The 25,945-nt window shown below is 40.1% G+C and overlaps 2 protein-coding genes across 5 annotated transcripts in view; one reads left to right on the forward strand and one right to left on the reverse strand.

Moving 5' to 3' along the window:
* The window catches only part of wnt5b (wingless-type MMTV integration site family, member 5b), an 80,226-nt gene that overhangs the window by 24,799 nt on the left and 29,482 nt on the right, over nt 1–25,945 (forward strand). For 2 of the 4 annotated variants that reach the window (XM_025005670.2, XM_025005673.2), the window contains one exon: nt 12,316–12,411. The exons of the other annotated variants lie outside the window; for them this stretch is intronic. The gene's annotated coding sequence lies outside the window, so the exon portion shown is untranslated. The remainder of the gene's footprint in view (nt 1–12,315; nt 12,412–25,945) is intronic. 4 annotated transcript variants of the gene reach the window in all.
* fbxl14b (F-box and leucine-rich repeat protein 14b) lies at nt 18,608–22,171 on the reverse strand. Its single transcript, XM_017414900.3, has one exon. It carries the CDS (start codon nt 21,198–21,200, stop codon nt 19,998–20,000), a length of 1,203 nt encoding a protein of 400 aa, XP_017270389.1. The 5' UTR covers nt 21,201–22,171; the 3' UTR covers nt 18,608–19,997.

Below are 25,945 nucleotides of genomic sequence, written 5' to 3' on the forward strand. Positions count from 1 at the left end.
AATCTTAAATTTGTAAATATTTTTGACTAAATGAATCAAAATGTTTCCATGAGCTTTAGAAGAAGCATTTAGTTGGAAAAAAATGACAAAGAAGAACACTTTGTCTATTTATCTGTGACTGACAGAGGCACGTGACGCTTCAGGATTTTCAATTAAATTAGCAGGAAGTCTCAAGTTTTCAGTGAATGTTATTGGAATCAGGTGGGAAGGAAGCAGGAGTCTAGTTTTATTTAAAGAACAGGGATCTGTGAAAGTCTGATCCTCAACACATCTGTGAGTGGAAATGTTTTATGGTACACGCAAAAAAAAAAAAAAAAACAATATATTTTTTACGTTGGTTTAATTTCACCAACATTGGAGCACTAAAGGAAACTTTGTTCATTAAGAGGCTCTAATCTTTGCAAAAACAACTGTACAAAGAAGCCAAAACAATGCTGTCACAAAGGTTTGTTGATGGATGTCATCAGATTAGAAGTTTTCTTTGGTTTTAATAAAAAGGTTTTAGAGGTTTAGAGAAAATAAAACACATGGGCGTCATGGTTTGTTTCTGTTTCACTGCATCTGGAGAAGAACAGAACACTCGAAGTAGGTAAATCTGAAGAAAAAAACCTTAAACCAAATATAAAAAGAAGGCTCATCATATAGCAACATTAAAGCCATAAGTCTACCAGTCAGTGTATCAAGAAAAGATGAAGGTTTATACTTTGGTCAAATCAAAGACATGAATTAAAAAACTTGAACTGATCATTTCATCGAGGTGAAGCTGGTCTTTGGTGAGAAATCATCTAAAATTAATTAACACAATAATAACTGCAAATAATTCAGTTATTACAAACAGATATTAAAACAAAAGCTCAAACACTTTTGTCACTGATATGTACTAATATTGTAGTATTTCCTCAGTAAATTATTGAATATATTACTTTTTGTCTTCGTTTTTAAATTAGGTTCTTTAGGATTTGGGCAAAAACATTAAACCATACTTGTGCAAAAATATAGAAAATGCTACTTTTTTAGTCTTTTGTTTTGATTAATGGTATGCACATAATTACTTTCTTACTCATGTTGCAGATTCAGGTAGGATCTCAAAGACCAACTTTCCAGTTCCACTGAAACGTGTTTACAGCAAAGTGGCCAGCGAGCCGTGTGGCCATGTTCCAAACAGCCAGTTTTTGTGTTCACAGGTCGCAAAACTGTATTCCTGGCCGTGCACATTATTTCATTGTCCACCTCTGGCCACATTAAACTCGCCTTGGCAGCCTCCTATATAAACACAGTTTTGTTCTTTTTTTAAAAAAAAGTCTACTCAGAGACACACTAAGCTTGTGCTTTTTACTGCATTTTTGGGTTTTTTTTTCATTTAGCATTTGATTTTATGGTAGCTTCTCATAGTGAAAAGTAATTGGCAGCGTGCAGCTACTTAAAATACTAAATATTAAAACACATAAGAGACTGTGTCCTGCTCTGTTGTGTTGTTCTGCTGCTTTTTTCCTTGCTGCTCCGCTCACAGTGATGCTCTGATGCAGCAGCTTAAGTGCCAGTAGCAGGCAGTGGAATCGGGAGTTTTCATCCATTCTTTCGGCTGCCTTCCAGTGAAAACCACACAGCTTTCACCTTAAGGCTACCACTGCCCCTGATATATATTTAAGTGCAGGCAGCCCTCAGCGAAAACACACAGAGCAACACGGCCACAGACCATGTGTACAAGCCAGATTTGGCTCCGTCCTCATGTCTGCCATATGGTTGGTTCCTCCCCGCTGTGCAAACCCTGCAGGCCAAACACACAGCGCTCATGTGTGGGAGTCTGAATGTGTGTGTGTGTGTGTGTGAGAGAGAGAGAGAGAGAGGGCGAGCGCCAGAAAATGAAACGGGAGCAAATCAGACAAGAAGAGAAGACAGGAGTATCTTAACAGGATTTAGGTTTTAGAAGAAAATAATGCAAGGATTTAGTTTGTTTGGAAATGTGATTTTCATCTCCACGGTTCTCTTGTAAAAAAAAGGAAAATGAGATTTCTCTTCTCGATTCAACCCACATTTAACTTTACTGAAGTCAGAGATGACCTACATGTTTTGTTTTTGGTTTTCTGCATATGGAAATGGTCCATATGATTCAAATCCAGCGAGCTGCAGAAACCTAATCTTACTGATGTAACTTGATGATTCTCCACATGTAAATGATATATCTGAACAGAATGATGCATTATTTGTAGTAACTTCTTTATTTGTTTCTGCACATGGACCGTTCAAGTAAGACAGAGACGATTACTTGAAGTTGAACCATTCAGTTATTAATTAAAAGCCTGGCATTCCCTGGAGGAATGCATATCACCTGCCACCTTTCATGACAGAGTTTTAGACTGAGATCATCTCAGGATGAGAAGGAATGGAGTTATAGCAGCTTTGGTCAAATCTGGACACATTAGGGTTTGGAGTAAGCCATTTTTGCATTTTTTGAGGTCAGTTGGCTGTGGCATCCATCTTACATTGGGCTGACTTAGCAAATCAATCAGTTGTAGATGCTTATCAAATGAATGTTTTCTAAAATCGTCATTAAAATCCATTCCCAGATTAATGAAATATTTTTGCCAACAGATACACAAAGCCATACACATGTATTTAAATGTGCATATAGACAGAGAGAGAACTCCTGATATGTAAATTGAGCGTTTAGCTCGTATATGCTGTATTTCTAAGCATGCAGATCCTTGTGTAGGGGGGAAAAAAAAGCCAAGGAAGATGCTGTGATGGTCCAAACGCAGAAGAGGCAGAGCAGGGGGGTGGAAGGAAAGCACGAGGCTGGACAGGCAGCCATCTCTGTGAACCTGCATAGACAAGCACAGTCAAGCTGCTTCTGTGAAAGAAAGGCAGAGAAAGCCAGGATGTTTTGACAGCTCGGAGCCATCGCAGCAGCAGAAGGCTGTGTGTGTGGGAGTGCAGGTGTTTGTGTGTTTCTGCATAGAAAACCAAAGAGAGAGATCAGTAGATTTATTCTGATTCATACACAAAGAGGAAGAAAGGAAAGTTTAGCACACAGCCGGGGATGAATGATTCATAAAAACGCACACATTTCTCTGTTTTAGAACGTGGATGTGTGTTTTCATGGTGATATGTAAAGGAAGCCTTCCACCGCGCCCCATCACGCATCAATCTGCTCATGACAAGTAAAGTCTTCTCATTAGAGGAGTTGTGACGAGTGGTTTCACATTTCTCCCCCACCTGCCATTTTTCCTTTAACAGAACAAGGACACACACTCTATCAGCCTCGGCTCGCTTCACCTTCACACACTTCCTCACAGCTGCCCTGGGAGCTGCCCTGGACAAATACACTCCTCTGCAACAGTCCAAGAGCTGTTGGAGGTGAGATGTTTCGCTCAAGGGCACCTTGACCTGACTGTATATCATGTTTTAATCCTTATTTATGGGGAAAAACGAAGATCATTACTAATTCACCTCGCCTGCTTTTTCTCAGCCAGCCTTAGGATCGGCTCTGCTGACCCTCCAGGTCCGAAAACCTCAGCTTTCACCTGGTGCCTCTGGGCAACGACTGCAGCGGTTGACTGTGTTCGACAGCAACTGCTTGTTTATCTTGTGATGAAACTGTTTGTGACTCAGAAATCTGCATGCAAATAAAGTAATTACATAAAACCTGCATTAATATGACTGACTTATTAGTGTTGGCTGAACAACTTTTGTGTAAAACGTATAAAAATGAAGGGCCACAGACACGACAGCTGGGCGATCATGTAACTGCCTTTTTGTGCGTGCATGTGTGTTCATTTGTTAGTCTGTTAGCAAAATATATCCTGAACCGCTGGGCGGATTTTAACGAAACTCTCAGAGTAATCCCTGGATGTAAATTTACAACTGATTAATTTTCGGAGTCAACGCAATTCAAGATGGCCACCGCAGCTAATCCTCCTCAGAAATAGCTTAAAGTCAGTAATGTTTACAAATAATGAGCTAAGATTTGATGCGGTAGTAGCTGAAAGTTATAAGTTATAAATGCTGTAAGTGCTAACAAATCACATAAAATCTTAAATTATTCTATCAGATTGAATTTAACTTTTTTTTAATATATAAAATTTGACCAAACTTGCCATAACTCTCTCATTTTTTTAACATAAAGTTTATCTTTCAGCATGAAAGGCGATGTTGTTCCTTCAAGAAAAGCTGGGCTCCTGATTTATTTATAACTGTGTATTCTGTTGAATAATCAGATCAATAATGTGCTTCTTACAGAATATTAATGATGGTGAAAGAAGACAGAAAGAAATGCCTCTTAAAATTAAACATCACTAATGGCCACAGTTATTGTACATCATCACGAAAGAAAATGATAGAAATCTCACTGATCTGCATTAAAACTTAGATTAAATGTTACCTTGTGTTGGTTCTGCTCTGTAAAAACGATGCTTGGACTGAGTTTCTGTTGAGATACTGTGTTTTATAAGCTGGGGTTGGTGTGCAGGTTCTATCTAATCTAATTCTTCTGTGGTTTCAACACTCATGTGCTGAGAACCATTAGGTCCCTTTTTGATTTGTATGCATTCATTTTCACCCACCTGAGATCTGCTGCAGCCAAACATTCGCTCCAGTCTGTCCAAACTATCACACTCCAGTCCATCAAAGTGGCAAACTGGTCATTTCTAACCAGGATTTAGACACAATTTGTGTTGGTTGTTTTGTGCTTAGTGGTGTGTTGTGCAGTTTTGGATAACTCACTAAACTACAGTCCTTGTGGTCTTCTTTGTCTGTTTTTTTGGTGCCACTTTTTGAATTGGTCATTAAATTTTCAGCTGCACATGATCAACCATTGGGGGGACTTAGAGGTCTTTCACAAACTGGGACAATGATGTCATTTACATAATTTGAGCACACTCTAGAACCATAAACTGCCTTTAAAGAACTCTGTCCTGTACTGTCATCTCTACACGCAGAGCATCCTCAGTCCAGATTGTTTTAATGGTTCTACAAAGGTGGAACAAGTTACCAAACTCTTTACATTAAGCCATGTCATAAAAACTCATCTCTTCTAAGAACACCTCTTCAAACATCTTTACCGCTCTGACTCACACTTACTTTTCACTCCTTTAAATAGATTTAGCTCTTAATGCTTATAACAGGGTTTTTTTTTTATTCTCGCCTGAAGCTTGAGAAATCTTCCTCCTTTGTAAGTTGCTTTGGTTAAAAGTCAAGACAAATGAACTGAAACGAGTATAAAGATGTTATAATAAAGCTACATAAGGATGGAGTGAACTGAATCGGGATATTTCAGTGAAGGTTAGTCACATTGTCTTCGTACAAAAGTCACACAATATATGTTTGACATTAAAACAATTGGTATAAAAATATTTCATCTATAAACGAGGTTTAGCAGATATTTTATTCCTTGTAGTAATTCCTGAAATGTTTGGTATTCCATATGGAATTTGAAGGGAGACTCGAACAGCTTCCAGGAAAACAAGATTTATGAGGTTTGAACAAGACTCGAGTTTTTCACTGACAGTCTGTTTTATACAAACTCGCTGCTTTTCCTGCCAGACAACCAGCTCACACAAGCAAACAGGCGGTGCGTGCTGTTTGACGAGCGTGCACGTGCCTGTGTGTGTGTGCGTCAAGGGGAAGTTTGGCCTTTTAGGAGATATAAAATGAGTGTGTTTGCATGTGTGTGTTTGGAGGGGGGGGGTCCTTCTATGTGTGTTAACAATGTACCCTTGTGTCCCCCGTGTCAAAGCCTGGCTAAATCAAGTGAACCATGCTGTGTGTGTGTGTGTCAGAATGGATGAGCCAGGCCAGATCAATATGAAGTAATCAATAGGAGGAGACAGCGAGAAGGACCGTGGGGATGGGAGATACACACCTGGTGTAGACACACACACACACACACACACACACACTCACAGCTCCTCTTTGTATTCACCCCTCAGTTTCTTTCTGTAGCTTCTCTCACTTCTCCTCACATGTCTTATTCTCACACTTCTGCTCTGTTTGTCTGCTTTTCAACCTTTTTATTTGCACAAACACATCGCGGCGTCTCGCGGTTTTCTTTTTCGCTCATTCTCATACAGTAAAGATGCTTTTTTTTTAACCTTTTCTGTCAATTTTTAAAACCTTGTAATTAACTCACGAGAGCTGGTTTCCTGTCTTAAACGATGGGCACAAACTTCCTCCCATCTAAACATAACTCAGCCAGTGGATGACAAACTGCTGGTTTTTGTTTTGCTTTTTAATCTGTTGAAGCAGCGATGGAGATCTGCATCAACTTGATGCAACTCAGTCCATCTTTTATAGCATTGTGCCACAAATAATAGTCAAATGCACGTTAAAGAAATTATTTGCTCTGCTTCTTTTATGTGTTTCAGTATAAATTGCAATCTGTTAGCACTCTGAGTATATTAAGAGGTGACTCTCAGCTACTACCACTCCATGTTTTAGCTCAATATTTGCAAAATTGGACGATTAAGATCTCTTAATTGTCCAGTTTTGAACACTTGGTTATTTTTTCTTTGTGAGTATTTGAGAAATTGATCATCAAACACATGAATGTGTTGTCTTTCTTAAAAAAAAATAAAAAAGCAACTCATTCATTGGCCTTTTTGCATATCTGACTCATCCCTTATCTGTGAAACATTAAAAACTATAATAATTATATTTTACTTAAATCAGTCCACATCTCTGAACATGCTGTTGGTATTCAGATAACAATCGTTTCATTTAAATGCATGTATACAGAATTTTCTGTATATTCTTTGCCTCCAAATACATCTGGAAAATTTTGTCCGTAAAACTGTCCTGATGCAAACAGATACGCTTACTTATAAATCAGTTAAAAATCAGATGTTAGTAAAGCTTTTTGCCCAATCCAGAATCATGGTGCTGAATATGAGCAGTCACTCTGCTCGGAGTCTGAAGCACTTTGAGTTAAATTCACTCAACATGCAAATTGACTGTAATTCACTTACTGGGCGATAAGAGTGCTGCTCTGTCTCAATAAAGCCTTTATACGCTGAATATTAAATAACTGTTTGACAGAGATTTCCTTATGCTGTGATTGTCCACTTCCTGGGTTAATTAAATTTAACAGGAAGTGATCGATTCTCTTCCTAGTATCTTGTTTTCTTTAAGGTCAGGTCGCTATAGAGGAAACTTCATGTCAGTCAGCAATCTTTGGTTCTCTGAGGCCAGTGGTGTCCAATCCTGGTCCTGGGGGGCCACCGTCCTGCATGTTTTAGTTGTTTCTCTGCTCAGCAGGAGGTCTTCGTGTTCTGCAGAAGCCTGATCTTCACTCAGTCATTCAAACCCTGTGTGTAAAAGCAGAGAAACACCTAAAACATGCAGGAAAGTGGCCCTCCAGGACCAGGACTGGACACCGCAGTCATGTTGTTCTTCAGCATTTTGAGGCCTGTGTTTGGGTTTATAATTCTGCTGCAGTATTCATAATTTTACAGAAGAATGCATGATAGAGGGTTCTTCTTTCCTTCGATCAAAATAGACATACTTTGATGTAGGTTTCCAACTGAGACCACTAGACAGGCTAATTTGCAAAGACTTTTGCTGAATTTTGAGCAAATCCCATATCTGCACATAGATTGTTTTTTTAGATGTATAAATGAACTGGGTATGATTTGTTTATAATCCACAACTTTTCTTTAGGTTTGATGTTTCCTATGAACAAAAAATAATTTTGTAGCAGCTCAAAAAAGGGTTTTTTGAGAGGTGAGACTGCACTGATTCAACCTCTCTGCCGTCTTTTAAAGTGGTAGTTCTGAATTTTTTTAATAGGGTTAAGTGGAAAAGTTACATGCAATATCTTAAAATGATTAGCATTTTAAATGGCCTCAGTTTATATAAATAGTTTGATTCTGGCAGGATTGAAAATCAAGCATCTAGTCTAAGTGGCACCAAGACCAGTGTGGACTGGTGCCGTATTAAAACACTTTCATCTCATCTACAACAGTTAACATATTGATTGCTCATAACCACTTCACAGCACCCAATTTAAAAGGTCTGAACTGTCCCTTTAATTATCGCCCGCCACCAAAATGACGAAGGCAGAGCAGGAATGCTTTTGCTCAAGTTTCCTAGCAAAATATCTCCTGAACCACCAAACCGATTTAAATGAAACTTTGAGACAGGAAACATTGGATGTTTGTCTACAACTGATTAACTTTTGGTGTCAACCCGATTTAAGATTGCTGTCACAGCCAACTGACCTTAAAAAAATATATAAAAATTGCTGTAAGTCCGTCAGTTTTCAGATACTGAGGCTGATCCTTAACACATAGTCAGAGCTCTAACAGGCTGCACAAAACCTTTGAATAAAAATTTGCCTTTAACTATTTGGAATCAACTTTGTTAGTAAAATATCTCATGAATCACTGGACAGATTTTAATGAAACCTTCAGGAAATGATTAGTGGATGAACAACTATAACTGAATAACTTTTTGGAGCCAACCCAATACAAAATGGCTGCCACATTCAACTGAATATAGAAAGCACAAAACTAAATGTAATTCGGTAAATTTTACTGAAAATTTGCTACAACTTGAAGTGGTTGTAGCTGAGAGTCATTCACAAAATATACTCCAATGTATTCTAATTGCATGAGATTTTTGCCTAAAACCTTAAAACCATGTCTGTCTGTTGGCAAAATATCAAAGAAAGTAATGAATGGATTATAACTAAATGTTTGGAAATTAATTATTGGATGGACATCTAAAACTGGTTAACTTTTGGAATCAATTCAATTCAAGATGGCTGCAATTGCCAACACAAAAATGGCTATAACCCAGTCAGTTTTACAGTTATTGATCTAAAATATGTTGAGGTAGTAGCTGAGAGTAGTTCACAACACATTCTCTGAGCATGATATCTAGTATTATTGCATAAGATTAAGCAGAATGGACCAAAATGATTACAGCTCCATCATTGCTCAATACAAGATGATCTCAGTATGAAGCTCTGATGATATGCATTCCTTCAACAAATGCTAGGCTGTTAATTTCTTGTGCATCTACCTAAAAAAAAAATGCCCTGAAATCTCCTTGTTTGCATGTGAAATCTGCCCTGATGCTTAGTGTTTCTTGTCAAACATACAGTATGTGCTTCCCTTTTTACTCATTCCCTTTGTTTGAGAAGAGCATGACAAATTTTAAAGAAAACAGAGAGAGGGAGCGGAAAACTTTCTCTTTATTGATGCTTGAATGACAAGCTCGGCTGACAGGAAGGAAGAGGCAGATGCGCAGACTTGGATGCGCATGCATTATGTACAGACACCTTCAATCACGTGTGCACAGGAAGACGAGCACACACCAGCGCGCACCGCACACCTCCCACGCTACCAAAACACCATCTTACCTGACAAATTAGAATGTGTGCGGGCCCGGTGCTTTTTTGGCATCGCAGTTATCTGTCACATTTCTGTCAGGGCTGCACGTGGTTTCACACTGAGACAAAGAAAAGCTAAAAAGAACGCTCATGTCATCCTTCTCTCCCTCTTTCTCTCCATCCTTTTCTTTCCTGTCGTTCTTCGCTGGGTTTTTGTCGAAAGAAGCGGGAATGTGGAGCAGAAGTCAGCATCACGTGCTGCATAATTCTCCGTCTCCGATTGTAATCGCCCAGGCGATTATGAAAAATTCAGCAAAGAAATCTGCAGTTTGAGTGTAAATGAAGCGGTGTCCTATGGCTGCAAATGAAAGATTTAGTGTTGTTTTCTCATCCAGTCAGTTGGATCTAAAAGCCTTGTGAATAAAATGGCAAATGCTCAGTGTATCAAATGAACTACACGACTCCTACATATGTATTTATAAATATGAACTAAGATGTCAAAGGTTGTTCTTGTTGGAGCCACTCTTCCAGTTTGGGCGTCACAGAACCAAGTGCTCCGAACCCCACTGGCACCACTGAGGCCTTGACTCTTCTCTCTTTCCTCTTTCAGCCCTTGGTATTTCTCAAGCTTCTCGTGTTCCTTCCTCCTGATGTTACAGTCACTTGGGATTTCTACACCTATCACCTCTGCCTTCTCCTGTATCCTGTTGACCATCACATTGTCCGGTTGGTCAGCCATCACCTGTTGTCAGTCTAGATCTGGAAGTCCCACAGTATCTTAGCCCTGCCATTCTCCAGTCTCTCACTTTGACTGTGGGATTTCCAGTCCATACTTGGTACAGATGTTCCTGTACACTAATCCAGCCACTTGGTTATGGCGTTCCCTGTACGCTTCACCTGCCTGCATCTTACATCCTGCTGTTATGTGCTGGACTGTCTCAGGGGTATCCTTGTTTAGCCTGCATCTTGGCTCCTGTCTGGTGGGGTAGACCTGGCTTCTGTTGTTCTTGTGCTACCATGATTAGTGCCTCTGTGCTGTCCTTGATTCAGCCCTCTCTAGCCACTGGTGGGTCTTGTTGATATCAGCCACTTCCTCAGTCTGCTGGTGGTACATGCGGTGCAGGGGCTTATCTTTCTACGATGGTTCCTCCTGTTCCTCCTCAAGTTTCTGCTGCCTGATACATTCACTGAGAAGTTCATCATTGGAGACTTTTTTTCCTGATGTATTCCATAATCTGAATAGTTTTATCCAGTCCTCTGCCTCCCTCCTTTCACTTGGTGTACAGTCTCAGGGTGCTGGGCTTGGAACCCTTCATGCATTGTGGGGAGCTTTGGTCTCTTAATGTCAGTGGCTTGTATCTCCTCCTTTTAACCAGGCTTGTATACTATTATATCAGAGGGTATCTGATGAACGGCAGGGCCTACGTGTTGATGGCTTGGAGTTTGTTCTCAGGCTCTTCGGGATCTTCTTCCTCTAAAAAATAAAAAGACAAAACAACTGGACTTATATTCTGTAGCTGAAGACGTTTTGCTTCCCATCTGGGGTGCTTTCTTGGTTTAAAACTAAAGAGTGTGAAGTTCCCAGCTTTAAACTGCATGTGATGATGTTTCTTTCTCTTTGTAGGTATTTGGTTGTGGCTGATTTCCTTGCAGCCTCTTCTTGGTTGCCATTTGCTTGAGGAATCCAAGGTATTTGTAGCTGTCCTCAACATCTGCACTGTTGCCTTCAGGTAGTTCAGTCCCTTTGGTTAGCTGACAGGTTGGTTCAGTGAAGAGCAGAGGTGCAGCATGCAGCCAACCTCCAGTAACCTTGGTTGAATGATGAGTGAGAGACATGGTAATGATGCCATGCCAGCTTGGATGTTGCACAGATTAATAAAGTCCACATCAGATGTTGTGGAACCACGAGCTTCTGATGAGAAATGTGCTACTGCAACAAAACATTTAACTCATGGTGGCGTAAAGAGCAAGAATCTAAAAGATGATACTGTTGTGGTGGTTGTAAACGAGAAAGGAGACAGCCGGCAAAACTTCGAACTTCACGACTTCATCCATAATAGAACTGCGTTCAGTCTTGTTCTTCCTCTGCACTCCTAACACACGCTCCTCTTCCCCCCGCTGTCACAGCAGCGCCATCCAGTGCCAAGGAGTAACAACAGCAACAAAAATGCATTCACTGAGTAAACCTCAGAACTCAACAAATACCTGATGATTTATTGCAGTCTCTTGCAATGATGCTACAGTTTTGATATAACCAAATTCTCCACATTTCTATTATACAGTTTGTTAGAAAACATTAGTCTCAGTGCTAATAGCAGTTTAATCACATAAATCATGTTGGTATAAAACCAAGGTAATAAGAGAAGTCAGGGATGGAAATGGAATCATGTCAGAGTTCTGTTAGACAAATCATTACTTGTAATCTATGAAGCTCCTCTTTTTAAAGATCTCCGCTGATTATTTAAGTGTTAGATGTTGTTGAAGTTTTGAATTTCTTAGCTGCATGGAGAAGCAGCTCGTTACTTTCAGTAGAATATGCAGCAGAGGTGTGTGTATGTGTATGTGTGTGTGTTTGCCTAAAAGATCCAACTGAAGATAATTAGCTGTTTTGTTGGGCAGTAAAGCAAAAAACAAAAAAGGCACTCAGATAGGTTTTAGCTTAAGTGCTTTAAATATATGTGTTTGTGTGTTTTGCAGACTACTGTAGACTGTTTTTTTTTATTTTTATGGAAGCGTTTTGTGTATGGGTGTGTGTGCTCAGATGGTATTTTAACACGACTACCCGACTTCTTGCAGCCCACAGTTAAAACAGTGACTCACACATTCCTCCCTCTGCTTCTTTCTCAGCAACTTCACTTTTTTCTCCTCCATTTCTTCCTCTCTTCTTTCTCTCTCTCTCTCTCTCTCTCTTTTACCACTTTTCCTGGTTTTCTGTCATTTTTTTTGCTCTGACATATACCCTCCCTCTTCTTTTTTCCTCTCTGTAGGTTGGATGCTGAGTATAGCAGACTTCAGGACAGAGGTGCTTTTTCCTCTTCTCCTTACTCCCCCGCCTGTCTTAGCCCCTGCCAGCCCTAAAGCCTGTAAGTTACCATCCATGCTCCAACTTTTTAGTTTTGTCAGTTTCTTTTTGAGCTGTTAGACCAATTTTTCAGTGTCACAACATTAACATGAATGTGTTAATGAGCTAACTACTAGATTATATACTTGATTGTGAGACCTAAGACTTGGTTGGACGGAGGTATACGTTTGATTTCACCCTGCACTGAAAGAAGGATTATGGGTATTCAAACAATGCAAATGAATTTAACAATGCAAAGTCATCACCCATCAAATGACTGGTGACTGGTTGAAAATAAAAGGGATCCAAGAAGCATCTATAACTATAACAAACCTTTTGAGACGCAAAGGCAAAAGTGGCAAAGAAATTAGTTTCACAAAAACAAAATCTTTGTTTTTACAACTTATGTCTTTTCCATGATAGAACAAAGCTACTAAACCAACAACAGTGCAGACACAAAACACCAGATTGTTCTACATTTCGTTAAAAACCGCAACCAACTGGTAGAAATGCTCGATCACAGAAGCTGCTGTAGTTTTCATATCTGTATCTAAAACGTGGTTGATGAGTGAAGGAGTCACACAAACCTATAACTCACCTATCACTCTGAAGTCTAAATAAAAGCCTAGAGTTACTTGAAGAAAGGTTTATCCCCCACTAATTGCCATGCCAGAGTTTTAAAGTAAGAATTTTCAATTGAAAAATTGAGATTTTGCCTCTTTGTGTGATTGCACATGATGATTATGTGTTGGGAATGACGCTAAGCTACTAACACACCAAGATTTAGCTCAGTATCTATAAAACCGGCTGAGTTATAGCTATTTTTGTGTTTCCTAAGGTTGAATTAGTTGTGGCAGCCATCTCAAAAATAAATAAACGGGCACAGACAAAAACATTACCACCCGTTTGTTGATGATGGAGAATAATATCACAAAGAGCACACTTGAGTAACAAAACCACCAAATGTAGAGTTACAACCATTCCTTGAAGTATTAATCTTTTTTTATAAAGAATCATTTTGAACTAACAGCAAATTAACATCCTTTTATTTTGTACACATTGAAAAATGTAAACAAATTTATCTATTTTAATGATATCAAACAGTAAAAATACATATTTTTAAAGTGAGATCAAACAACCCGATGTGAAATATTATGAAATATTTGGAAACAACATTTAAGCTCCAAAACTACATTTAAGCTTTTGTTCTGCATGCATGTTTGATCCAGTAGGCACAAAAATTATATATTTTTCTTTAAAGTTTAATTTTCTATATATATATTTGTTGCTAAAAAAAGTGTGTGCAATGAAACTTTTAGATTTTGCAAAGCAAGTAATTTTTATTTTCTTGTAAGGAATGTAATTGTAAGAGCTAAGAGGATTAAATGAGTTGATTCTGACTGACATGTTGGTGTTAAGATGGGTTTATATTTAAAATAAAAAAAACTCCAAAATAAGCAACTTAGGCACATCTGTTCTTATTAAATTTAAGAATTCTTTCATTTGTGGCTATTTGCTGATTAAGGATAATAAAAAAAAAATTTTGAAAGTCATTAACTTTTTAGAAATGCTCTCTTATTCAAGTGCCGTAGAGAAGTCAAAATGAAAAGCAAGGCCAAATGTTCTTGTCTGAAAAGGAAAAGTTTCCTGACACACGTGGACCTGAGTGTACACACAGCCCCCGAGGGCCCGCCGGGACTTCAAAGAGCCGTCTACTGTACTTCAGCGGCACCTTAACACCAGGTGCCGCAGAAAAGAGGAAGCAGGAACAGTGGGTGGAGGGCCGGTGATGGAGAAATGGGAAACGGGAGACATGTCTTGCCGGGAACAGGAAGGGTTGGTAGAAAAAGTAAAGACTAACGAGTGGAAGGAGAAAGAGGAAACACGAAAGAGAAAACGAGAAGTAGGCAAGTGAAGGCGAAAGAGAAGAATGTAAGCTGAGAAGACCAGCAGACAGATGGGCAGACTGACGGACACAGGCCAGAGAGACAGACGGACAAAGTGTCAGAAAAGAGAAACAGACGAGGACATGCAGGGGGGGGAGGGCAGTAACACTCTGCTGCTAATACCCGCGCTGCTTTGTTGTAAAGAACCCCAGTTCCCCTTTTAATGGCGAACTACTCCTTTAATGACAGCAGTAAAACACGCTCGCACAGAGAATGCTGTTCCTCTCTGCCTGACAGGAAATCTGGTTCAGAGCACAACGTGACGAGTCGCAGTTCAGCTTTTACAGCTTGTGAGCTGAACACTCACACAAACCAAAGTTCAAACACAAAAGCTGCTCTCGTTGGATTAGAAAAAAAAAGGAAAAGGTTTTGTCTGCGACATGTGTGCAGCAGAAACGTGGGTCTCTGTCTAATTTAGGTGGCTGCAGGTTTTTATATTAGGTTGTGCAGGAGCTGTCAATCATCCAACATCAGGATCAGCAGGTATGAGGAGAGAACTGCATCTTAAAGACAGATATATTTAAAAGTTTAGGATATTTCCTGAATATGCTGCAAACTGTGCAATGAGTGCACAAAATGTTTGAGGTACAAGTATTCACAAAGGCACTCACGTATCATCGAATGATGCGGTATTCATCAGCACAGGGAAGTGGAGCTTTCAGTTTTACTTTTATATTGTAAACTGAGTGTTAACAAATCAAGTCACTGAATGTGCATGGTGGGGAATAAAATAGATGAAACAGTCAGCTGAGCTTAACAAAAAGGCTAAGAGAGCAGCCGATGTGGTCTGGCTCGGGTAAAAGGTAGAAAATCTGCTCATTAAAGGTGTTTTCACATGTGCTGCAGCGCCGACTGTTTCTAGGCATCACTGCGACCAGCTCCATGCGGCGACGCAAAGCCGTCAAACTGGACTGCGTGAAGGTTTCTCCCTGCCAGCTCCTGGATGACATGCCATCATCTGGCTGTCAAGGGAAGGGGGGAAAATGCAAATATCCAACAAAGAAGAAGATGGACTGTTAGGAATGCAAGCACAAATCCAATAGCTAAAGACAAAATACTTTGATAAATTTAATTTTACTTAACTGGCATGCAGCATATTCTGAATGAAGCTTATGTCTCATACAGAAAATCTTTAATATGACTTAAATGTTCGTGCCTTTGTTTGTTTGTAGCGTTGGCAAAATATCTCATGAAAGTAATCACTGAATGTACGTCTAAAACTCATGAACATCTAGATGGCCACCACAACTTATTGATTTTACCCAACATGCTCAGTTTTACAAATATTGAGCTAAATTATGTGTCGAGTCATCCTCGACACATTCTCCGAGCACGATCACATCTCACAAGATCTTAGAATACCGCATGAGCGTATTCATTACCTGTTTACAGGATTTGACCAAAACAGCTACATCCTTTCTCAGCATAAGAAGTTTTAGTGTAAAACTTTGGCATGATGGGTGACAGGTGATATGCATGAATTTATTATTTTAACTAGGTAAATTTGATCATTTGGATCCTTTTTTGTCAGCATGTTGGTTTGTGTTAACAAAATAAAAGATCTCTGGTTGCATCCCAGCATGCAGAACTCCTCAGGTGTTCTGTTTATGTCCCAAATGATCTGGAGACGATAAACCACTGCAAAGACTGAACATCCATCTGACACAGAACTGCACCCCTATTGTACAAGTTTTTACTTGACATTTTTCTGTAGAAGCCAGCTGTTAGTTAGGTGTTTGTCCAGTTGGGGGGAAAAAAAAGCTTTATCAAACTATTGGCAAGAAAAAAACTCTACATTGGTAAACAGGTTTTGAAGATTTGGAAGCAGAAAACACTCAGGAGGAGTAAAGAACTGAACAACTGCAGAAAAGACTCACTGGCAGCACGCTTGTTTATTTGTTTCAAGAAAGGAAGAAGAACTGCTTAAGGGAAGAAAATATGAAGTGTTAAATATTTTCTGGTAGTGAGCTCATAACTGCTACATTGTGAAAAAATGTAGCTTTTTTTTCTTTGCTTTTACATAATGTGGCTTTCCGTGACCTGCAGTGACATTTTTTTTCTTTAACAAATCATCTCAGACAGTCAGCAGCCATGCTCTTTACCAACAACGCACACAATACAGTGAAAAGTCTGTGAACATCAAAACTCCAGAGCTGAAGTTATTCATCCTGATGCTAATTTAGACTGCAGCCTAATATCCAACCAATCATTCAGGGATTAAAGACTTTTAGTGTTTTCAAAATGTGAAAAAGAAATCCTGCACCACATCCGCAGCCCTGACACAAGCCACTAACCTGCAGATCTGTCCTTGAGCAAAACTCTCCAGCTCTGGAGCCAAAACCTGACCTTTGACCTCTTTGAGGAGGGTAGCAGACCAAACAAAAAAAGGGAGAGATTCTCCCTGTGGGGATTAATAAAGTATCACATTATCATTTGAATGCAGCTGATTGTATCTCTGTCAGTCTACATTTCGTCCTGCAGAACCTTTCTGTAGGAATACAACCTTGTCTTCTGTATCTGTCAGGACAAAGTCTGCACACCAAATGTCAAATGATAAGAAACGATCAGTGATCCTGTGGGCCTCCCACCCTGCTATTCATTTAATGAATGAATTGCAGCTGTATTCCAGCTACAGTTTACTCTTCTGTTTCTTTGCTGCTGTAATTTGGGAACTACCAAACACACACATTAAATGTGTTTTCACAAGGTTGGAATGCTTATGCTAAATACTTATTACTTTCTGGATTGCAATGATGTTAAGTGCTATTTCTCTTGCTCCTTATAACAAGATTTTAGGTCTTGAGCATCGCAGGGCAGAATTTCACAAACAAGTCTGTGTGCAATTGTTGCAGTGCTATTGCTCAAGAGCAAAAGCCAGCTAAAGAGAAACTTATAAACACTAAACAGTGACGTTCTGTCTTTTTTTTTTATATATTGTCCCTGTGGTCAACGATCCCTCTTGCTGGCCTTTATCCCCAAATCCCCACGGACAGAGAGTCAGGAGAATGCTTAAATGCTTTGAATGATGGTGAGGAATGCTAAAAGGAAGAGTGTGTGTGTGTTTGTGTGTGTGTGTGGTGATGAGGGGGAGCAAGGAGAGAAGGGAGTAAGGAGGGGAAGGGGGGTGGGTCTCCTGCCTGGTCTAGGATCTGGTATGCATGACTGAACAAGAGGAGAAAGAGGGGAAGAGGAGGAAAAAAATACATGAAAACCTGCCTTGCTAACTTCTAAAGACGGACAATGGCCCCTGACTGGCCTGGCAAGCCCTGTGTGTGTGTGTGTCACTTCACATATAGGACATGTCCTGACGGAAAGCAGAAAAAGAAAAATGCCCCCCCTAAACTAACTTTTAGATCTTATTACGGTGCACAGACGCAGTTTAACGCGAAGTAAAGCCCAACAAAGAAAAACAGCAAATGTTTGTCAAATCCACTGCAAATCACTTTTGTTTTAATGTGAAACTCAACAAACCCTTTCATTTGAACTTTTTTTTTTTTTTTTTTTTAAGAGACATTGATGATTAAAAAAAATCAACAGGGCAGAACAGTTTGCTATAATAAACGCCACGGTGATAATTAATTGCACAGGCAGTGCAGCCAAATCAAGACAGCAAGCATCCATTTTGAGCCTCCTCATAAATAATAAAACAACAAATCAGATTTTTTTTTTTTTTTCTTCATCCCAAGCTGTTTTGATAAGGAAGACTGGACGGATCGGAGACAATAGTCCTAAACGTGGGTGGCTATTAAGAGGAATGCATTAAAATAAAAGATTGCTTATTTAAATAAGTTTAAAAATGATTGTTCTCTGAAAAAAAAAATCTTCTTAAACAGACAAGTAATCCACACAGCTCTTTTGTTCATTATATAAATATCTTTAATTGCTTTAACCGTAAGAATATAAAACAATTTAATTTGGGATTCTGCATTTTTTTTCTTTACAAACACATAATATACAGTACATCTTATTATTATCAAACACACACAGCTTGTTCAGCAGGACGCACATCCGTATATTCATTTTCTAGCAGGTCATTGCATTTCATTAAAATGCGCACACACTGGCGTCAGTGTGAGCGTGTGCATGTGTGTACAGCCTAAATCTGTGTGTGTGTGTGTGTGAAAGAAGGATGAGAGATGAGGGGAGTAAAAAATTTAAAAAAGCAAGAAAGAGACGCATTCTGCTTGTTGTAACTCGAGAGTTAGGCGAGGGGGGGGGGGAGACAATCAACTGCTCCTTATTCTAAGCATGTCTCGAGATGGATTCGGGGGGTAATTTTTAATTCGGCGATAAAAAGAAGGGGTTAAAAGATAGGGAGGAAGATGGAGAGGGAAAAAAATAAAAAATAAAACGATATCCCTGCCCTCCTCACTGTGCACCGGTGACAGCAACATGAATATGAATGAGTTGGTATTAATGTGGGAAAAATCAAACCATGAGACAAACCCTGATTTGTTTCGATCAATAAAGGGTAAGAGATAGAAATCACTTCAATTTGAAGTACTCTGAACAACATGCACTGACATTTTATCTCCATCAGCATCCTTTACAAAAATACCCACAGCCTAATAATCCTGTAAGGACCTACGTTATAGGTTTTCCTGCCAGGGGTCATAATCGCCTTTTTTAAAATGGTCAAAAGAGCTTTAAAGTTGGACTTTATCCCTTGAAGAATGAAGGAAACAACAATAAAAACCTTTTGCATCATAGCAGGTTTTCGTGAATTTTGCATAAAGCGACATTCGCTTGTAATCCGGCTGGATTTTCGAGCTCTTTCTGGTGAAATCCTTGCTGTTTACGGGGGTAACTAACAAAGGTAGTTTATATTGTGCACTGGTCTCCCTTTCTCTGGCTCTGCTCGTGGAAGGAGGGAGGAAAGGGATGGAGGGATGGGGGATGGGGGTAGACACAGTCCCTTTAGGCACATTTTCTACCAGCCTCTCATTCCCGGCTTTCTTTCTTTGTAACAGTAAACAACCTCTTAAAAATAACCAACATACGAGGTAGCCAAATGTTTTTCAGGCGTGATGGCTGTAGCGGAGATTGGTCGTCAGATCCGGACTCATAGCAAAAATAAAATCTCATTCATAAGTTTTACAACCTCACTTTGCTTTGAATTTGAAAAAAACAAAACAAAAACAGGGATTCTTTCTTTTTTTTTCCTTGTTGTTTTTGGATGGATGAAAAAAAAAAAATTGATTTCCAGAGTTTCCTGGAAGTAAGTGTCAAGAGATGAAGTTAGCCTCGTAACAAGAAAATTATAACTTGATTGAAAAATTCGCTTTGTACGTCATTCAAGTCCTCAATCAAATTTTGCGAGATATTAAAACCTAATATCAAATCAAAACATTTGTTAACAGGAGCTCAAAACAAAAGTAAGTTTTAATTGCTATCTATCAGGCAGAAGATGAAATCATATCACAGATATAGATTCAATATCCTGCAACAGAAAAGTAAAAATAAAATAATCTAGCCACATGGAAGAGGCTCACCTTACACAGGAGGGAGCAGGGAGGGTTTTTCCTTTTTTTAAACAAGAAAAGAAAACTCCTCGACTATTAAGCCCTACTCCTCCTGCTTTTGTGTTCCCCCTCCAGCCAAAAACCAAAAGAAAAGCAAATGAAAACACACATACACACACAGACTCCTAAAACACTTCCAATCACCTAACTTTCTCACTCTCTGTCATCTGCCAGAGTCCCAGGTTCAACACTTTAAGGCAGGGGAGCTGTGTGATCCTCTCCAGTCCCCTCTTGGTGATCTTGGTACATCCATACAGGTCGATGCCCACCAGCTGGGTCAGGTGGTCCGCTATGAGCTCCAGCCCTTTGTCTGTGATGCGCACACACTGCCCAATGTTCAGGGTCCTCAGCTCGTGCATCTGCCTCACCATCCGGTTGATCCCGTCGTCGGAGATGTGACACGAGCACAGGGACAGGGACTTCAGCTGGTACAGCCCCTGAGCGATGTACGCCAGCGTCTGGTCCCCGATCTTGTCACAGAAAGAAACGTCGAGCCCAGAGAGCCTGAGCGTGCCCATCGCAAGGTGCATAGTCCCGGTGTCGCTGATGTTGTCACAAGAGCGTAGGTTGAGGCTCCACAGGGAGGCCATGTGGGACAGGTGGATCATCCCGGCATCTGAGATCCCCCCACAGAAGCTCAGGTTTAGCACCCGCAGCTTGGTCAGCCCCTTGGAAATGTGTTTAAGTGACAGGTCTGTCAGTTTCTGACAGTCTTGGAGGGTCAGGTACTCCAGGTTTAAGCAGCCCTCTGCTGCACTACGGGTCATACCCGCCAAATGTCCAATCCCCACATCTGAGACATGCCTGCAGGACCTCAGATTGAGGCTCTTGAGTCTGTGGAGGCCCCATGCTATCAACAGAAGCCCAGTGTTGGTGATGTTGCTGCAGCCACCGAGCTCCAGCACCTCCAGGTTTTTCAGGTACTGGGCAATCCGGCCTAAGCTGGAGTCTGTGATCTGCTTGCAAAGACTCAGGTTCAAAACCCTCAGCGACGGGATCTCCTGCACAAACGCGTGGCCCAGCCCGTTATCTGTCAGGTTGTAGCAGCCGGACAGATTGAGGGACTCGATGTTAGGCATTCCTTGGATGACATAGCTCAGGCTGCGACGCAGGGACAGGATCTGGACCCTCCGGATGCCCCTGGCCTGAAGGCTGGGGAACAAGGATGGATTTGCCCGGCGGAGGTGCAGCTTGGCTTCGACCCCCCTCCACACCGACTTGTGGTAGGAGGCATCCCTCCAAGCGATGCATACTTGGGCTACCCTGCCTTTGTCCCTCACGTCCAGATAACTGAAAATCATAGCCAAAATTTCCGGGAAGAGGCACGAAATGTGCGTCTCCATTGTTTTTCAAACCCCAGGCATATAAGAATCAATACTCCACACCTCCCAAGGCTGAAAAACAGAACCCGCTCCAGCACCTTCTGCTCTCAGGTTTATGCAAAAGTATCAACAGTCCCAGTTATCCTCAGAAGTAGAAAAGAGAAGAGGAGTTGAGTGTTTCTCTCTCCTCTTTCTTTCCTCTCAACACTGACTGAACTGTGCAAAAATCGATCCAACTCTTTTCCAGTGCCACGTGATCCGGTGTGGTTGCGCAGCAGGATTCAAATGTATTTTTTGTTTGTTTAAAAAAAATAAATAAAGGGGGGGACAAAAAATAAACAACAACAAAAAGAGCGTTTACTCCTGTCTCAACCCCACTATCCGCCAAAAAAAATAAAGGAGCAGGAGAGGGGGCGAAAGGAAGGAGGAGGAGAGGAGAGGAGGAAAAGGCGTCAATCCTTCCCCCCTCTCTCCCTCTCTCAGACGACGCTTCCTCGTATTAGACCCACAAAAAGCCTTCCTCTCGCCGCCGAGCGGGGATCCAGACGGTCGTACATTTCAGGGGGAGAGAGTAAAAACAACAGCAACAACAAGCAACAAGGAAAAAAAGAACCGGCACTCTCAACGCCGCCTGCTACAAAACGGCTCCATGACAGAGAAGCAGAGAAAAAAAGAAAAAGAAAAAAAAAGACAAGAGTTGGGCTGGCTTTGTACGGAGTGAGAGGCAGAGAGGGGCGTCCTGGGCTCAAAGCCTTTGTCTGCTCTTTTCAAACCGACTTGGCAGGAACCCCAGCACTCCTGCCACACGGGAGGGGTCGACGGAAGTAGAAACGTCAAACCCATCCGGTCCGACGCTTAGCACATAACGAATAACCTCGACACTCGCTCTTTAAGGGTGTTTTTACGCAACCCGTTTGCTAACTTAAACGCCTACTAACCGATAAAGTGCGGTTTTAATTCGTAGATCTCCCGGCTCCCCCCTACCCCCTCCGTGTCACGCAGTTGGTACATTCCGCCTCAGCTGGAACGGTGCGAACAGTTTCCCTTGGAAACCAACTTCTTACAATTCAGTTCACTTTGGGTTTTAACCCTTTAAGCGGACCACACAGCAAACTCGGATAAGCCGCCAGGACAAACCATTTCTTTTTCCTTTTTTTTCTTTTATTGGTGTGAACATGTGGCATTCGTTCAACTATGTTTCAGTTTTTGTTGTCGTTTCGAAAGGGCAAAGTGCAGAGGTTTTCCAAACGGCCTCTGTCTCAGCCCGTTTCATCAATTTTCGCTCACTTTTTTGCAAAACTAGAGAGAGTCACACTCCCAGCAGCTGTCAGCCGGCGTTTATTAACTGTGGTTGTTAATCCAGAATCAAACAAAAACACAACTTGCTTTTAAAATCTCTTTTAATTAACTGAGACATGCTTTATTTGTGTGGTATTTGGCACAGTGTTGCCAAACTGTCAAGGCTATATCAGCATGTGTGTGTTTCCCTTTGCACACACACATTTATACCCAATAATAGCAGCTTAAAAACCAAACACTATCCAAAGCAGGCAAGGCTACATTTAGTGGGACAAATTAAAAACGTGTCATTTATTCAGAACCATGCACAAACCAATAACTGTAAAGCTCATCTAATTGAACTGAATTCATCATTTTACCAAACTCAAAACACATAATTAAAGCCCAAACATTCCTTAAGGGAATCCACGTCATCTACCATCTTTCAAGATCAGTTCATGATAAGAAGGGACAAACTTATAGCCATTTTAATCAAACTTTGTAAAGAACGTTATGTGCCGTCTCATGCAAGATGTCATTAAATGTGTTAACTCTCCGACACAATGTTCAGGATGACTCTCAGCTACTACCACATCAAATTTTAGCTCAGTATCTGTATAACTGACTGAGTTATAACCATGACTGTATTTGCTAAGGTCACTTAGCTGTGGTGACCATTTTGAAACTGATTAACTCCAAAAGTTGATCAGCTGTAGACGTCCACCCATCTGTTAATGAGATCTTTTGCAGACAGACAAACATATTTGATATATAATATACGTAATGGGAAAGTTTTAAAAACAGATAAAGTGGGATCAGTAAGCTCTTTTGGTATAAGATGGGGATGACTCTCAGCTACCACCATACCAAATTGTAGCTCAGTGTCTGTCAAAGTGACTGAGTTGCAGCCATTTTAGTGTCTTTCTAAGGTTGCTTAGCTGTGGTGGCCATCTCGAATAGGGTTGGCGTGCGTCAAATTATTACTTTCAATAAAATGTGAGACGTTTTGCTGATTTAGTTGGCAAACAAACACAGACAGCAAAAAAAAGTTGCCCTTTTGCCTTCTGTGGCTGATGGTAAAAAGCTGAAAGGCGACAACTCTGGGCCAACTATACAAACTAGAACAGTGGTTCCCAACCCTGGTCCTCGAGGAACACTATTCTGCATGTTTTATGTGTTTCCCTGCTTTTCGGCAGGTCTTCATGTTCTGCAGAAGTGTGTAAATCACTCACTCATTGAAATCAGGTGAGTCAAAGCAGGGAAACAACTAAAATATGGAGGATATTGTTCCTCCAGGACCAGGTTTAGGAGTCACTGAGCTAGAACATATATACCCACGTAATAATTAATTTTATAATATTTATATATTCCTCTGGACTTATCGACCTGTCCAGGGAGATGGGCACCAGCTCCCAGTGACCTGGAAAGGAGAAGCGGGTAAAGAAAATGGATGAGTGGATGGATTCTTCTTTTCCTCTTGTGTGTTGGAGGGACATTTTTTGACAGAAATGCCTTACACAGAGGCCTGTGAAGAGTGGAAAAGGGGCCTAGAAAGAGAAAAGAGAGAAGAAGAGCTGATGAGAAAGTTAAATGAGAAAGGCATCTGCAATCACATAAAAAGGAAAGGGAGAGAAGCTGCAGAAACTGTCATCTTTACATGGAAAAGGGGCACTCGTGCATATCTGAGAGCCACTCTGCTTCTTCTGCTTCTCCAGCTCATCCTCTGTGTTTCTCTCGATGCAGACCTCGCGTCTTTGTTGGCTGTTGATTCGTTCCTTTCTGACCTGTTTAAAGAAACACAAAGGTGGGCCGTTCAGTAAAATGTAAATTAATCAGTGTTTCCACAAGATGAAATCTTTTACCGATCATTAAACCTGGCTGATAAGTTACAAAGTGCATAAACAACCATTCCAGTTTTGAATTTCTTATTTATTGCTATCAACACAACTCTAAGAAGTGTTTTAAGACTGTTCAGGACTACACAGTAGTTCAGAACATTAAAGAATAACCTTTTTCAATATAAAATCAAGAAACTTAGTCTATCATCTGTGGTGTTTGATATTAGTAAAAAAAAACTTTAGTAAATTGTTAACTTTTTCTTTAAGAAGCTGGACTGAAAGCAAACTAAATGGATTTTATGGTTATAAATTAGCCCTTCATTAGAAACAGACTTGTTTTTTGTGTCATTAAAGGCAGCCACAATCTGTGAAAATCAGATAAGATGAAGCTTTATTGTGCAAAAAATAAAAATATCTCTCAGCTACTACCACATCAAACCTTAGCTATCTGTAAATCTGACTCATTTATATCCATTTCTGTGTTGGCTAACGAGGATTTTAATGACTTCTGGGAGTTTTGTTAAAATCCATCTGGTGGTTTGTAAGATATTTTGCTAACAGACAAATAAGGTTGACACCAAGAGTTAATGCCTAAGTTTTAAGCAAAGATCTCATGCAGTAAGTAGCGCTTTAAGTATATATTAGCTACTACCACACCAAAGTTTAGCTCAGTATAAGTCAAACTGGTTGAGTTGCAGCTGTTTTTTGTTTCCTAAAGTCAGCTGGGGACCATCTTGAATTGTGTTGATTTTAAAGAGCTAATGAGTTGTATATAGATCTGAAAAATTCATAATATCTGTCCAAAAGTTTGTTCAATATTTTGCAGTGAGGAGGTTAGAGTATATTTTCCCATAAGGAGACTTATCATAAAGGAATTTCTTTTGAATAAAATACAACCAAAAGACAAAAGTAGGACACATAATCATTTTAATTCAGAATTATCCTTAAGTTCAGCTGCCAGTGATGTAAAGCTGAGGATACAAACCTACAGATAAGCTTGTTTATAGAGCAATTTTTTGATCAGATTTTTTAAGCACACATTAATTTTTTTGCTTAATTCAGGTCAGGTCAAACCAGTGGATCTGATCCCAGCTCTTCTCTAATTTCCTCTCACATTAGTAGTTTGAAGTACAGGAAGTTCAAATATTGATAGATTCAGTTCTCTCCTTTTATTCTGTTGTTCTTTCCCATAAAATATATAAATAAATAAATTTGCCCACAATCTCATTACACTTTACTTGTTTTCATAATATCGAATGCATTTAAGTGTAGTATTTATATTCTATTAATAAGCTCATAATCCTATTTATAATCTTTTTATGCTGTTTTGAAGCTGGTCTATTAATAGATTCCTGATATTGTGAGTCAGTTTCGAATTGATCAGGAGAATCTGGCTTTTGTTCATTAAGATTTTATGCATGTAAAAAAGAAGTTTCTGCTTATCAAAGATCCCATTTAGAAATGCAAAGCATCCCGAACGTCTAACTTTCCATTTAACTTATAGTCTGTACCTTCATCAAGGACAAAAACAAAGCAGTTAACTGCACCGTCCCTCGTGGCTGCCAACACCTACGTCCTTGGTATTCAGGCGCCGAGTGCGTCATGCATTTTCAAAATAGCAGTCCTGACATGAATACCAAGCTTTCTAAT

Source organism: Kryptolebias marmoratus, linkage group LG18 (genome assembly GCF_001649575.2).
Source record: "Kryptolebias marmoratus isolate JLee-2015 linkage group LG18, ASM164957v2, whole genome shotgun sequence".
In the NCBI taxonomy this organism is placed as follows: Eukaryota; Metazoa; Chordata; class Actinopteri; order Cyprinodontiformes; family Rivulidae; genus Kryptolebias; species Kryptolebias marmoratus.